Below are 15,542 nucleotides of genomic sequence, written 5' to 3' on the forward strand. Positions count from 1 at the left end.
TTTCTGATCACCATAAGTAAGGGCTTCCTTGCACACCAGACAAGTTAATCGCCCACACATGGTCTAATATATATTTTTTAAAAATCATATACTGTATTTACCCAAAAAGGAAGACTGTTGTTTTTTTCCTTGAGGTAAACTTCTGGGGGGGAAAGGAGAAGAGGGGGTTGTGTTATAGTCACATACCATTTACAAGTATGTACAGTAATTTTCTTGAGAGTCCCTTGGACTGCAAGAAGATCAAATCAGTCAATCCTAAAAGAAATCAACCCTGACTGTTCCCTGGGAGGCCAGATAATGAAACTGAAGCTCAAATACTTTGGCCACCAAATGAGAAGGGAGCACTCACTGGAGAAACCCTGATGCTGGAAAAGACTGAAGGTCAAAGAAGACGGGGACGGCAAAGGATGAGATGGTTAGACAGTGTCATAGATGCAACGAACATGAAATTGAGCAAACTTCAGAGGACAGCGGAAGACAGGAGGGCCTGGCGGGAGTTGGTCCATGGGGTCGCGAAGAGTCGGACTCGACTGTATGACTGAACAACAACAACAGTAATTTTTTTAAAAAACCCACTCTTTTGTGTATAACATTTTGGGGGGTTCTCTTTGGTTAAATATGGTATTATACAAGTTGTAGACTGTTAACTCTGAAAGTCAGTTGAGGATGATGGGAATTGCTCCGTGGGTGACTTCAAGCCCATCCTTATTTATTTATTTATTTCTATTTATATCCCGCCCGCCCTGCAAGCGGGCTCAGGGCGGGTCGCAACAATAAATTCCAGTACATTCTAAATTGATTCAATAAATAGATATCAAAAATTAATACAATAAAACCAGTTAAAAACAGTTGAAGTAGGCAGTGCAGTAAATTTCAATTTCAGTTCCTGCAGTCAGGAATGAATGGGTCAAAGTCAAGCCATGAAGAAGAGAAGAGATTTGATTTATACCCCGCCCTTCACTTGGAGTCTTAGAGCGGCTTACAAACTCTTTTCCCTTCCTCTCCCCACAACAGACACCCTGTGAGGTAGGTGGGGCTGAGAGAGCTCTTTCAAGAACTACCATTTCTCTCTTGCTTCGGATTGCAAGACTAGATCGAATGGGTGGAAATTACAAGAGAGTCCTTACCATCTAAATATCAGGTGACCCTAACTGTAAGAGTGGTTGAACAGTGGAACAGTCTGCCTCGGGAGGTGGTGGATGCGCCTTCCCTGGACGTTTTCAAGCAGAGGCTGGATGACCATCTTTCGGGTATGTTGTGGGGCTCTCTTTCGGCTATGCTCCTGCAGAGTGCAGGGGGTTGGACTAGATGACCTGCAAGATCCCTTCCAACTCTAACATTCTATGATTCTATGATTCTAAGGACAGCTCTTGTCTAGGGCTGCCAAGTCCCCCTGGGGGGCGGAAATCCCCCCCGCCTCAGAGGCCCGTTCCCCGACGCCGGGGAATCGGGCCCCGGGGGGGAACCCCGCCCCAGCGTGCACGTCACAGGGAAGTGACGTCATGACGCCGGGCAAGCTGGGGGCGGGGCCACGGCCATACAAGGGAAAACTCTATGGGATATGCGCCAGGATACGATTGGGAGTCCCCCGCCGGCAGGGTAAGTGCCACTTGGCAACCCTACTCTTGTCAGAACTACGGCTTGCCCAAGGTCATCCAGCCAGGTGCAAGTGGAGGAGTGGGGAATCAAACCCGGTTCTCCCAGATTAGAGTCCGCGCACTCAACCACGACACCAAACTGGCGCTACACCAAACAGGAAGGGCCGATGATCGACACCCGCTGCCTCAACCCAAAGGCCTGGCGGAACAGCTCCATTTTGCAGGCCCTGTGGAACTGTAATAGGTCCCGCAAGGCCCTGATCAGAGTCGGGAGCATGTTCCACCAGGCTAGGCGAACATCCTTCAGGCCAGGAGTAACCAGCAGATGGTTCTCCGCAGAGCGCAAGGCTCTCTGGGGCACATATGGGGAGAGGCAGTCCTTTAGATATCTGTCTTTCTAACCCACTTCTGGTGGTTATTTTTCACCTCTTATCCTATGTAAGTTCATGTCTTACTGGGTGATTGAATCACCCTCAAGTCACAGCTGACTTATAGAGACCCCACCGGGTTTTCGAGGCGAGAGACATTCAAAGGTGGTTTGCCCTTTCCTGCCTCTGTGCAGCGGCCCTGGACTTCCTTGGGGGTCTCCTGTCCAAGTGCTACCTCGCCAGGGTCCACCCTGCTTAGCCTCCAAGTTCTGACAACGTTGGGCTGGCCTGGGCCACCCATGTCTTATTCCCTCACCCCCGCTCTGAGTCCTTTCCCCACTTTGGTGTCTTCATCCTAAGATTTCCTCACCTGCTCATCGACCCAACTTCCGTCTCAAAATTGACTCGGGGTTTTCTTAACAGCTTCAACTCGCCCCGGGATGCCCGCCTGCTGCTAACGTTACCTCAGTGCAGTCTGCCTCTATCGAGCCCTGCATTCCTTAGGTCTCCGTACAAAACCGAAGCAAGCTGGCAGCGTTGGCATCCTTCAAGATGACACAGGATTTTAAATATGTAACCCAAAGAAAATAGTTACCCTGTAGCGGGTGCTTTGTTCTTCCTTGAGGCGGCATAATATTTACATGCAGCTATGGTTACCATAGTAAACAAATCGACCGGGAATATTCTCCCTCCTTTTGATCAAGAGAGACTCGGGAGATGCATCAAGGCATGGCTCACTTGGACACTAGTGCAGAGCGATTCAGTCGTGGAACCTGCTGTGTTGGGATCAGTGTTCCCTCTAAGCTGAGTTAGTGTGAGCTAGCTCACAGTTTTTTAGCCTCTGGCTCACACGTTTTTGTCTTAGCTCGGGAAGGAGGGCTCCAGAGCAAAGTAATTGATGCAGTAGCCAAATCACTCGCTCACAACTTTAATGCCAGTCGCTCGCAAAGTAGAATTTTTGCTCGCACAAGACTCCACAGCTTACAGGAGCGTTGGTGGGGATGTACCACAGGCTGGACAGTGATGGCTTCCTTCATTGGGGTTGGTCAACCTCCTTGCTTTCTCCAGAAGATGAATGCTATTGGGCAGCATAAGCAACGGGTTGCCAACCCTCCTGGTGGGCGCATACAGCACTTCGAAAGAAAGTAATGCACATCATACAGTCAAGCAAACCACAGAGTGATGATTCTTAGAGTAATACAATCCAAAATAGCCCAACCAGATTTGTGACGGAAAGTCCATGGATGGGATGTCTGTTCCTTTTGTTTTTTGGGGGGACTGTGGCACAAGGAAAGGGAGTTTTAACTCCCCCCTCCAGTTTCTGTATCTTTGCCCCCAACAGAGCAAACTGGGCCATTACAGGTTGTGAGAATGGCATCATGTGTGTGTGTGGTGGGGGAGGGGCCCGCTCCCTCACACCTTGATTCTGCTCCGAATTGGGTGCACCCCCCCTGGTCTTGTCTTCCATTTTGAAGAAAAAGAAACCCACAGAGAGCGCCGTTCGTCATGTCCGGCACGTCCCTTCGATGACAGACATGGGGTGCAATGAATGGGCAACAAATTCTCATTTAATGTATCGAGCATTTGTACTGTGGTAGGACAAAGCAAGACCCTCTTCTCGTCCTCAAGCGGCTCTCCTTCACACATGTGTGAAGAGTGATTCACACATGGAATTCACTGCCACAGGAGGTGGTGGCGGGTACAAGCATGGACGGCTTCAAGAGGGAATTAGATAAGCATATGGAGCAGAGGTCCATCAGTGGCTATTAGCCACAAGGTATAGATAGGGACTCTGGGGCAAGTGATGCTCTGTCTTCTTGGTGCTTGGGGGGGGGGCCAACAGTGGGAGGGCTTCTAATGTCCTGGCCCCACTGGTGGACCTCCTGATGGCACCTGGTATTTTTGGCCACTGTGTGACAGAGTGTTGGACTAGATGGGCCTTTGGCCGGATCCAACATTGGCGTCTCTTATGTTCTTATGTTCTTCATGATGACTGAAGAACTTGTATATTTCCCACCCCATCCCTGAATAGAGCCTTGACACGATCAGGAATTTTGTGTTACCTTTCCTTTCCCCCTTCCGACTCTCTGTGGTGCCGCGAGTGTGTTAGCGAGTGAGATCCGCTCCCAATAGCTCAATCAGCTCTCTGTGTTAATTTTTGCACCACTGTCTCTTGAGGAAAGGCTTGGCTGGTTCCAGACACTGAGGTGCTTCGTTCCTCATGACCAAGCGAAGGTTCAGAGTATTGCTAAGCAAACAAAGTTCCTCAGGAATTTCTGATTAATACAGACCTCCTTTTCAGTGAGCCATGAATCCTGAAGCTAAACCGTATTTTTAAAAAGGGGGGGGGGGGGGGGGGGATGAGGGACAGATGACTGTATAGCTGGCAGTGACTCCATTTGGGCTGGGCAATGTTATTTTATTTATTTTTATTTTATTTAACTTTCAATTTATAGACCGCTCACCCCCTAAGGGCTCTGAGCGGTTTACATTGTACAATTATTAATGACATTACCTTACTAGGGCCACACACACAATGAGGGGAAGGGACTACCTATCAGGCACCAATGGCAAGGTCTTAGTTTGTTTTTTTTCCCCTACCATATTTTTAATTAATCCATCAAAACAAACAAACAAACAAACAAAAGCAAAAAACAAAAAAGCGGATCATTACAGCTTTACAACCTTTTTTCCCTCCAATTCTTTACAGAAGTTTCTAAACTAGAATGTTCTTCTTATCGATCCAGTTATAGAATTTCACCCAAGTGTTTAGAGAGGCGCCATCTTCTCTGTCACGAAGTTTTTGAGTTAAACTGTCCAGCTCAGCCACTTCCAAAGCTTTTGTTATAAAGTCCTGTTTATGTGGAAGTTCTTCTTTCTTCCAATGCTTAGCCATCGTCATCCTTGCCGCTGTTACCAGATGTAGAAGGAGATATTTGTCACTTTTCTTTAAATTGTCCGGTAATACATTTGGCAGAAAGATTTCGTGATCCAAAGCTATCTGAACGTTCAATACCTGCACTATAATCCTATGCACCTCTCTGGCAAGGTCTTAGTTGTTGTTGTTTCTTACGGAGGTTCTTCAATCCGGGCGACGGCGTTTTTTGGCGCAGGTCTTCCTTTTGGTCGCAGCGACTCCTTCCGGGTATGGACCCACAGCGCACAATGGCGCATGCTACCGCAGCCGGCCTCTGTCCCAATTGGCTCCGGCCTGCCGCGTTGTCCCGCCGCCGTGCTTCGCCGGCCCAATCTCCGCCCAATGTTCCCTCTGAGCTGAGTCAGTGTGAGCCAACTCACCGTTTTTTAGCCTCCAGCTCACACATTCTTGCCGCAGCTCAATAAGGAGGGCTCCAGAGCAAACTGATTTACGCAGTAGCCAAATTGCCCGCTCACAACTTTTAATGCCAGTAGCTCACAAAGTAGAATTTTTGCTCACGAGACTCCACAGCTTACAGGGAGCGTTGAACTGGGAGTGCGGCCTATAGACATAATAAAGAAAAAAGTATACATGTTAATGAGGCCTTCGGTTAAACCTGAGCCGTTACAAAGTACGAAGACTGACCCTTGTTTGTTTAACTTGGCTGAGGAAAGGGTTGTAGTCTTGTTTGGGTGTGTTGGGAGGAGGGGGCGGTGCTCCCAAGCTGTGCATCGTGGCCAAGGCCGACCCGTGCGGTCGATGCAAACAAAACGTTGCCTGGCAAAGGGCGAGCATCTGGCTCAGTGTTTGAGCATCAGCTTGTGTGCAGGAGGGCCCAGATTCAGTCCCCAGCACTCAGACTTTGTTCCGCTGCTTCAAACCAACATGGCTACGCCCCCTGAATCTATCGGTAAAGTGATGGTTGCCCTGACCTGGATAGCCCAGGCAAGCCCGATCTCGTCTGATCTCGGAAGCTAAGCAGGGCCGACCCTGGCAAGTATTTGGATGGGAGACCTCCAGAGAATACCAGGGTTGGGAGGCCAGAGGCAGGCTATCAAACCACTTCTCTGAATGTCTTCCGTGCCCCAGTAGGAGTCGCCAGGGGTCACCACGACTTCCAGGAACAGGTACACACGAGCGCATACAACACACACAGACACACACACACACACACACACACACACAGAAAATGCAAAAATACACCCCCCACACACAAATAAAATGATGGTTGAGTTACTGAAGTAACCATGGAAGTAAGAAAATGGCACCCCGGTCAGATTTTGGTCATTTAATGTGCCTGTTTTTAAGATGAGTGAATGTTACTTCATCCCCAAGGTTGGCATGAGTAACCGTTGCAAAGTTCTTAGGTACTATTAATGTGTTCAGTTTTTTTTTAAAAAACGTCTTTTCTGTGCTAATATGTTGTCGAAGGCTTTCAAGGCCAGAGTTCATTAGTTGCTGTCGATTTTCCGTGTTGTGTGGCCGTGGTCTTGGCATTGTAGGGCCTGACGTTTCGCCAGCAGCTGTGACTGGGCATCCTCAGAGGTATAGCACAGAAAGACGGAGTACTCTCTGTGTCAAGGTGTGAGAAGAAGAAAAATGGTAGGCAGGTAATTTATATCTACTCAGGAAGGTGGGGTAGGGCTGAGTCATTATCCTGTAGGAGTTCCCCAGGCTGTGAAACATGCTAATGGAGGAGCTTTCCTGAGGAGGTTCTTTTGTATATGGATTGTTTCCTGAGGAGGTTTCCTGTTTCGGTTTCCTGTGCTGTTTTTTTTTTTAACACGGTCTTTGTTTTCTTCTTCTTCTCGTCTTACAGTTCTGCATACCCAGGGCCCCATTGATGGAAGCCTCTACGCAAAAGTGAGGAAGAAGAGTTCCTCAGATACCAGCATTCCCGGTGGAGCCGCGGGTGCCGTGACCAGTAGCCCTGACCACGGCGACCACACTCTGTCGGTCAGCAGTGACTCGGGTCACTCCACTGCCTCCATAAGGACAGACAAAACTGAAGAACGCCCCTCTCCGGGAACCAAGAGACTCCTGAGCCCCCAAGAGAAGGAGGAGTTGGACCAATTGCTTAGTGGCTTTGGCCTGGAGGACCCGGTCAGTCCCCTCAAGGATATGACCGATGCCCCAAGCAAGTACAGTGGGACTCGCCACATAGTGCCGGCCCAAGTCCATGTGAATGGAGACGCCAAGCACAGGGACAGGGAGACAGACATTCTCGACGACGAGCTGCCCAGCCATGACCTCCACAGCGTGGACAGCATCGGGACGTTGTCTTCTTCCGAAGGGCAGCATTCCAACCACCTCGGGAACTTCAGCTGCCACAAGAGCAGCCAGAATTCCCTTCTGTCGGACGGGTTTGGAAGCAATGCCGGGGAAGAGCACCACAGTGCCGTGGCTCCGGATCTGGGAATCAGCGTAGACCCCATGTATGAGAGGTCCTTCGGAAACGCCGAGCCGAAGCCGTCTCAGCAGCTGCCAAGGAATCCTCCGGTCTCTGCTCAGCCTCCGGCCTACAGCCCCAGTAGCTATTCGACCCAGACGTGGGTGCGCCAGCAGCAGATGGTAATCGCTCATCAGTATGCCTACTCCCCAGACAGCGAGGTCAGACTCGGTCTTCACAATTCGGTGGAGAAATCGGGCAACCCGCAGAGCCAAGCCAGAGTTCCGGAGACTCCCGCCCGGGGCTGCAGCAGCAGAGATGCTGTACAGAGAGGGCTGGGAAGCGTGCCTCCTTCCAACGAGACGGCAGAATCCCCTAGCCCGGAAGTTCTAAAGCCAAGATTGGACCCCGAGAAGGTCACAAATGACATCGACCTGCAGTTGAACGCAGGAAACGGCTTGGGGTCCTTGCCCTCCTCCCCCACTCTGGATATCGACCAGTCGATTGAGCAGCTGAACAGGTTGATTTTGGAGCTGGACCCAACGTTTGAGCCGATCCCCACCCGCATCAATGCTGTCAACAGACACACAGGTCAACTGAATGGATTTGCCAGCCACGAAATAGACGTGGGAGGTCTCGGGATGAGCCCTGGATTCCACGGGAAAACAGAGGTCTCCAACCGGAATCTGCCACAGCAGGGTGAGTTATTTTTAATAATGCATGAATGAAATGTCCTTTCCTTCCCCCCCAACAGTTGAAGACCACCCTGCTTGGCATAAATCTTCTAAAATGAGAAATGGAATATCTGTGGGTGACTCCTTTTCATACTTCTTTGTGTGGAATGTTGGGATGGAACAGCATAATCAGTCCTCTCGTTAAATAACTGGCTTTTTCCGTGCTCTCGTGTCAAAGATATTTTCAGTCCACAGGGCTGTCTTTGTGAGTTGCTGATGTATTAAATGCAAAAGACATCCACAAATAATGCACAAAGATGCTAGCTGGCCAATCAAATAACAACATTTTACGCCCTCCTTCAAATTTTTCCTGCTGCTAGACCCCCCTTTAAAAGAGAAGGAGTAGGAGGGGGGGAGTTGTCCCAACAGTTTTCAGCTTTTCATGCAGGGAAGAATTGTACCTGAAATGGCTGTCATACATACCCGAGGTATGGACAGTAGAAAAGAGCAAGAGTCCAGTAGCCCTTTAAAGATGGTATGAGCTTTCATGAGTCACTGCTACAAAAAAGCAGTGGCTCATGAAAGCTCCTCCCCTGCCACAGATTTTGTGAGTCTTTAAGGTGCTCCTGGACTCTTGCGCTTTTCTCCTGCTAGGTAAAGGTAAAGGTTCCCTTGCTCAAAAGCCAGTCGAGTCCGACTCTAGGGTTGCGGTGCTCATCTCCGTTTCCAAGCCGAAGAGCCAGCGCTGTCCGAAGACGCTTCTGTGGTCATGTGGCCTGCATGACTAAATGCCAAGGCGCACAGAACACTGTTACCTTCCCACCGAAGCGATACCTATTTATCTACTTGCAATTTCTTGCTTTCGAACTGCTAGGTTGGCAGGAGCTGGAACTAGAGACGGGAGCTCACTCCGTCATGCAGCACACTCAGGTCTCGAACTGCTGAACTACCGACCTTCCACAGCCTGCAGTTCAGCATCTTGAGCTACTGCAGCTCCTTCTACAGACAGACTAACACAGCTACCCATCTTGAATTATGGGCGTTTAGGTGGAGGGGGCTTTACGGATGAGAGAAGGGTGTCTTTGTGCCAAACGGTGAACATTCTTAAATGAAACGGTGAACATTCTAGAATTTTGATCAATGTTTGTTCCAAAATCATTTGGACTTGATTTAAGTACAGATTGAAGCTTTGAGGTACCGCTGTAACCCCATGTCTGTTGTTTGGAACCAGCCTCTTTCTGAGGTCGTGGGATGGGTGAGGATTGTGTGATCTGTGTGGAAGCCCCGTTTGTGTTGTTGTTTCCTCTCAAAAGAAGAGGTTGGAGATCTTGCAAACAATTTCCCATTAATTATATTCATATGGTGTAGTGTAGGAAAACGCAAGTGGCTGTTCATTCCCCATGGGAAGAAGATTGGCCGGCTGGCTGGTCGAGTGAGTGTGCGAACCAGTCCTGTGTGGTTTCAGACTGCTTAGAATAAATCTTAATTATTCAGTAACATTCCAGGGATCTTCTCTTATAACCCCAAATTGCTGTTCAAGGTCATTTTTTTTTTAAGGGAAATCCACATTCTGTAAATTACAGAGAGAGGCTGTCGGGTTGGCAGCAGTAATAGGTGGGTTTTGTTATGCTCACTTTCCTTGCTTAAAAAAGAACTGAAATCCTTCTGTGTAGGACACAATCCATGGCACGCAGTTCCTCTCTTGGGCATCGCTGTTTATTCATTCCGCGGCTTTCCTGAAAACATGGGAGGATCGGAACGCAGCGCTTCATAATTTGCTTTGACGGTTGGCATGATTGGGGCAGGGCAGCTGTAAGAAGAACTAGCATCCGAGGAAGGTCAGAGGCAGGCGTGCTTGAGCATTTTTGGCCAGCCACTTCCTCATTGGCACACTGCAGTAGCAGCTCTTTATCATTGTTTCTCACGTATTTAACATGCTTTTATATGGCTTTATACCAGAGTTCCAAACTGGTAAACTGGAGTTGCCAATCTCCTGTTGGGTCCTGGAGAGCTCCTGGAATGACAAATGATCTCTAGGCTACAGAGATCAGAGAAAATGCCTGCACAGGAAGGTGAACTCTATGGTATTATACCCCACTGGGGTCCATCCCCTCCCCCAAGCTCCACCCCCAAATGACCAGGGATTTCCCAACCGGAAGCTCCACCCCCAGATCACCAGGGATTTCCCAGCCGGAAGCTCCTCCCCCAGATCACCAGGGATTTCCCAGCCGGAAGCTCCACCCCCAAATCACCAGGGATTTCCCAACCGGAAGCTGGCAGCTCTGCAAGGGCAAGAAAGAAGTCATAAAGGTTAATCTCCTTAATGAATGCAAAAAAACGCACCAAAGAACGAGTTAGGCCCCAGTCACACGGGAGGCTTAGGCCCGGAAGAGGGACGGATCGGGGGCGCAGCAAACGGGCGCGATCAAACCGCAACATCTGGGAAGCGGTGCACACCCGTCCCCGATCCGTCCCTTCAGCCCAGTAACGTGGAGCAAAAAAGAACCTAGTAAAGAGAAGGACTTACCTGAAACGCCGCAGCAAGTGCAGCCGTCGGATCGCAGGAGCGCCCGTCTTCAGGAGCATTCGAGGCTCCCAGCCGAACTGTGCATGCGCACACATGCGCAGCCGGCTGCCTCGCGCTCCCTTCCATGTCTTCCCCCCCCCGGCATCTGATTGTGCCGGGAAGCAACTGTGCGGCGGCTCACGGGATCAGTCTGATCCCGCCGCCGCATGTCTCTTTTGGTGCGGCTTTAAAAAGCCGCACTTTGGCCACATCAATTTCCCCCCGTGTGGCAGGGGCCTTAATTAACTTTCCTGAAAACACCGAGCTTCCATTTTCTGAAACCTTAAAACAGCAGATCAGTGTATAGAGTTAGATTACTGGACCACCAAGGGGAACCCATGGCAGTGATCAGTGTTCCCTCTAAGCTGAGTTAGTGTGAGCTAGCTCACAGTTTCCTAGCCTCCGGCTCACACATTTTTGCCTTAGCTCAGGAAGGATGGCTCCAGAGCAATCTAATTTATGCAGTAGCCAAATTGTTCGCTCACAACTTTAATGCCGGTAGCTCACAAAGTAGAATTTTTGCTCACCAGACTCCACAGCTTAGAGGGAACATTGGCAGTGATACAGACTGATCTCGTCGCCAAAGGGCCAACTGGAAGAGATGAGGCTTAACCAATCCTTGGGGTTGCCTGAAGGGGGTTGCCAAGCAGATCTCTGGAAGGGGAGGTCATTTGAAAGCTTGGGGGGGGAGACACTTCCATCAGAGGCCCTGCTTTTAGTTGCGGTCACCTGTACCCGCTCCCCGGACAGCTTTTGGAGCATGGTCTCTACAGCACACCTCCCATTCCGGGGAGTTTGCTCGAGGGGAAGGTACTCTCCCTGAGATACAGGGAAGCAAGACGAGGAGCGTCTTTGTTTCCCGTAATGTCCCAGAGGAATCTGCAGTGAAATTTCCATCCCCTCCCCCCTTATAGTCACATCTCAGCAGTAGGTAATTTAGAAGCATGTTTGGTTTCACAGAGTCTGGAACACCGGAGGGAAACGTCTGAATTTTCTTGATCCAGCTTTAATCCTCGCTTTGAGGCATACCAGAGGTCCATGTTGTGTTAATTCTCAGTTGACTTCTTAATGGTCAGATTGTTCACGGAGGCATATATGAGCCCCATTTTTTTTTTTTTAAAGAGTCCTGAGCACATTGGCCTTCCTGTCTGAAAGACCATCTGATTTGGGTTGGCATGGTTCCTGGACGAGGCCGGTGTTGTATAAGGGAAAAAAACTTAGGCTTGTAGATACCTGGATTGTTCTAGTCTGTGTTGGGCCGTGTTGATCCCTGAGCGAGCTTGGGCCTGGGTCCGTCTGTTTGCCTCACCTACCTTGCAGGGTTGGTGCCCCATGGTCTTCCTTTGGGAGGGGCACAGAGAGTTTCAAAATGCATTAAAGGAATTAGGGTTAAAAGGTCAGGATGATCTCTCAGTGGGTTATTGTCACTGAATGCGCCTTCTTCAGAAACAAAACACAAAACAATCAAAAAGGAAACCAGGGGAAAACAACCTTCCTGTGTGTAGAAAACTTCCATGTAAATATTTCTTTCTGATGTCTTGTTTCCGATATGCGAGTATTTTTGTGTGTGTTTGTGTGGAAGGCCTTTCAACCGTGTGGTGATCCGTATTGTTCCAGGATTACATGCTTGAATGGTTCTCCGTATAAAAATAAAAGTTCCCTGAAGAGGCTACCAAAAAAAAAAAAAGTGCTTATCTTGGTATATATTGAATGGGTCGATCAGAACAAAAGACATTTGATAAAATTTAAAGAATGTATATTGTTAGCTATTTTTATGTATTGTACATAAATAGTAAGGCAATGGTGTAATAAAGGCATTTATTGATGTACGAGAGGTACTATTTTATGCCGCTTTTTCCTCTCCCAAATTAAAACATAATGCCATGTGTTCCTATACTGGCAATGTTCCCTCTAAGCTGTGGAGTCCTGTGAGCAAAAATTCTGCTTTGTGAGCTACTGGCATTAAAGTGGTGAGCAAGCGATTTGGCTGCTGCATAGATTAGCTTGCTCTGGAGCCATCCTTCCTGAGCGAAGACAAAAATATGTGAGCCAGAGGCTAAAAAACTCTGAGCTAGCTCACACTAACTCAGCTTAGAGGGAACAGTGCCGGCAACCTCAAATGAAGAAGAAGAAGAAGAGATTGGATTTATACCCCGCCCTTCACTACCCAAAGGAGTCTCAGACCGGCTTACAAACTCCTTTCCCTTCCCCTCCCCACAACAGACATCCTGTGAGGTAGGTGAGGCTGAGAGAGCTCTGACAGAAACTGCTCTTTTTTTTCAAGAACAGCTGTGCCAGAACTATGGTTTACCCAAGGTCATCCAGCAGGTGCAAGTGGAGGAGTGGGGAATCAAACCCGGTTCTCCCAGATTAGAGTCCACGCACTTAACCACTACACCAAACTGGCTCCTTGATGCAGTCTAAAAACATATATTCTGTGTTCGCGTGAACCAGATTTCTTTAGAACAAAGTTTGACTCCAGTGACACCTTTAAGACCCAATACATCTGAAGAAGAGGGCATACACACGACAGCTGATACCCAGAATTCAACATTGGCCCCTGCCACACGGCAGGGAAAAGACGGGGTGAAGCGCGGCTTTTAAAAGAAACGCCGCGGCGGGATCCCACGGATCCCGGTAGCCGTGCTCAGTTGATCCCCCGCACGCTCAGATGCCGGGGAGGAAGCTACCAGTCGGAGGGGGAGGCTGCTAAACATGCGCAGTACGGCAGGGGGCCGGGGATGCGACGGCAAGACGCGCCGCCGATCCCACGGCCAGGATGAAGCGGGCCAACCGGATGAACCACCGAAGGTAGGTGGTTCATCTTTGACGCGCTTCATCGGGGGAAGGGCCGGATTGGAGGCGGGAGCGCAACGCCAGCCAGATGTTGGCGTGGGATCGCGCCCGTTTGATGCGCTTCCAATCCGGCCCGCTCCCGGCCCAAACTGCCTCGTATGAACGGGGCCTTTGTTGGTCTTCAGGGTGCCACTGGACTCAGTCTTTGTTTTGTTGCGTTCAGACCAACAAGGCTACCCACCTGAATCTATCAGTTTTAGTTAGGTTTGGGTAGATCCAGAACGACAGCCTGGTCCAGAGATGGCCAGTGGTCCAGGAGCTGGAAGCATATTTTGCAGCAGATCCTGCCTCCCTCCTGGATGGCCAGACGCTGTTTAACAAAGTCGCATCATTTCAGAGGGTCTCCACGTTGCTCTGCAGTAGAGCACCTAGATTCGAGTCCAGTATCCCCTTAGAGACCAACAAAATTTGGGGGAGTATAAGCTTTTGAGAGTCAAAACACCCTTGATATCTGATGAAGGGAGTTTTGTCTCTCAAAAGCTTATCCCACGAAAATCTTAGAATCATAGAATCACAGAGTTGGAAGGGGCCAGACAGGCCATCTAGTCCAACCCCCTGCTCAATGCAGGATCTGCCTAGAGCAAGGGTGTCAAACATGTGGCCCGGGGGCCAGATCAGGCCCCCGGAGGGCTTGGCTTCTATCAGGCCCGCAGTGGAACTGGCTGTCTTCTGCGTCTTCTTCCAGTTCTGCTGCTGCTGCGTCATTGTAGGTTTGCAGCTTACAGATACACACCTGAACAGCATACTCAAGATTGCAACAGCACAGACATTTTGATGCAATAATTCAGAGCAAAGAGGTGTCAGTTATCAGACACTGTTAAATAAACAAAATATTGCAAGAGTGCTAATATTTTAAGCATGTTTTTATTTTAAGGGGGGGGAAAGCCCCTTTGTGTTCGTGTCCTTTATAAAGTTTATATCAACGTTACCTGGCGTTACATTTTATGACACACATGGCCCAGCCCAACAAGGTCTCATTTATGTCAGATCCGGCCCTCATAACAAATGAGTTCGACACCCCTGGCCTAGAGCATCCCTGACAGGTGTTTGTCCAGCTGTTGCTTCAAGGCAGCCAGTGAGGGGGAGCTTACCACCTCCCGAGGCAGCTGATTCTTGTTGATCTCTAAGTTGCTATTGGGCCTGAATTTGGAAGTCTCATAAGTCGTTACCTTGAGAGCAGTGTAACGACTAGAGTGCCGAATCTCTCTTTCAGTGCTTGGAAACGTCATTGTTTCAAGTGGAAATATGGACCAACTCCCCCCCCCCCCCCCACCATACCTCTTTTAACCACGCCTCAATTTTGAGTTGGGACAGGTTAGATAAAATCACTTCATTCCACAGCTGACCATCCCTAACTTTCACAGCATTTGTTCTTGATAAATCCTTTTAACCATTTTCTCCCCCCCCCCTCCCTTGGAGTGAGGAGGGAAATGGTTCCGAGTCATCACAATGAATGGATGTGGCTTGAAATTCCTTAACAGAATAAAAATTCATTTGGAAGCTGCTGTTTGAAATGCCATATTTCTTTTCTTTTTCTTTTTTTAATGCTGACAGCAGGGTGGGGTGACAGCTATAATTCTGTGGGAAGTGAGCTTCCTTTCGGAGTCTTTGACCTTGTTTCCGCTCTTGGTCGAGCAGCTGTTTTCTCAGATGTTTTCTCCCAAACTAGTCATCTGGCCAGAGCGTATTTTGTGTGCATCGTCGTGTTTTGGTCCTGGGATGCAAAAAGTTGGAGAAGAGCAGCACTTGAAAAGCACAGTCTTTCATTGGGATATGTTTCTGAGCAGCCAAAGGTGGAATCTCTCTCTGCTTCTAAAGAATGTCCCAGCACAAACTACATGCAGGTTCTGCAAAGTGTGCATGAAACCTGGGCCCTTATCTTTTAAAATGCTAGGGCGACCGGAGCAGGACATGGCCATCCTTTCAAATAGTCGGCTCCAGCTGCTGTTAAACTTAACGTAATATGCCCTCGATGCTGAACGAAGATGCATTTGTAGGCTGTATTCCAAGCATGGAGTGGGAATCGCCTTAGAGAGCCAGTGTGGTATAGTGGTTAAAGGGTTGGACTAGGACAGGGCTGGCCAAACTGTGACTCGGGAGCCACATGCGGCTCTTTCACACATATTGTGCAGCTCCCAGCAGGGCAGCTGGGGAAGCGAAGGGGAGGCGTGCCT

General features: G+C 49.2%; 1 protein-coding gene across 1 annotated transcript in view; it reads left to right on the plus strand.

The window, feature by feature from the left end:
- TNS3 (tensin 3) overlaps window positions 1-15,542 on the plus strand; it is a gene marked incomplete at its 3' end in the record, with an annotated part of 182,765 nt that overhangs the window by 58,142 nt on the left and 109,081 nt on the right. The window contains exon 9 of the mRNA XM_015408650.1: window positions 6,703-7,971. Coding sequence (XP_015264136.1) covers window positions 6,703-7,971 — 1,269 coding nt within the window. The remainder of the gene's footprint in view (window positions 1-6,702; window positions 7,972-15,542) is intronic.

Source organism: Gekko japonicus, unplaced genomic scaffold (genome assembly GCF_001447785.1).
Source record: "Gekko japonicus isolate JY-2015 unplaced genomic scaffold, Gekko_japonicus_V1.1 scaffold1966, whole genome shotgun sequence".
Lineage (NCBI taxonomy): Eukaryota > Metazoa > Chordata > Lepidosauria > Squamata > Gekkonidae > Gekko > Gekko japonicus.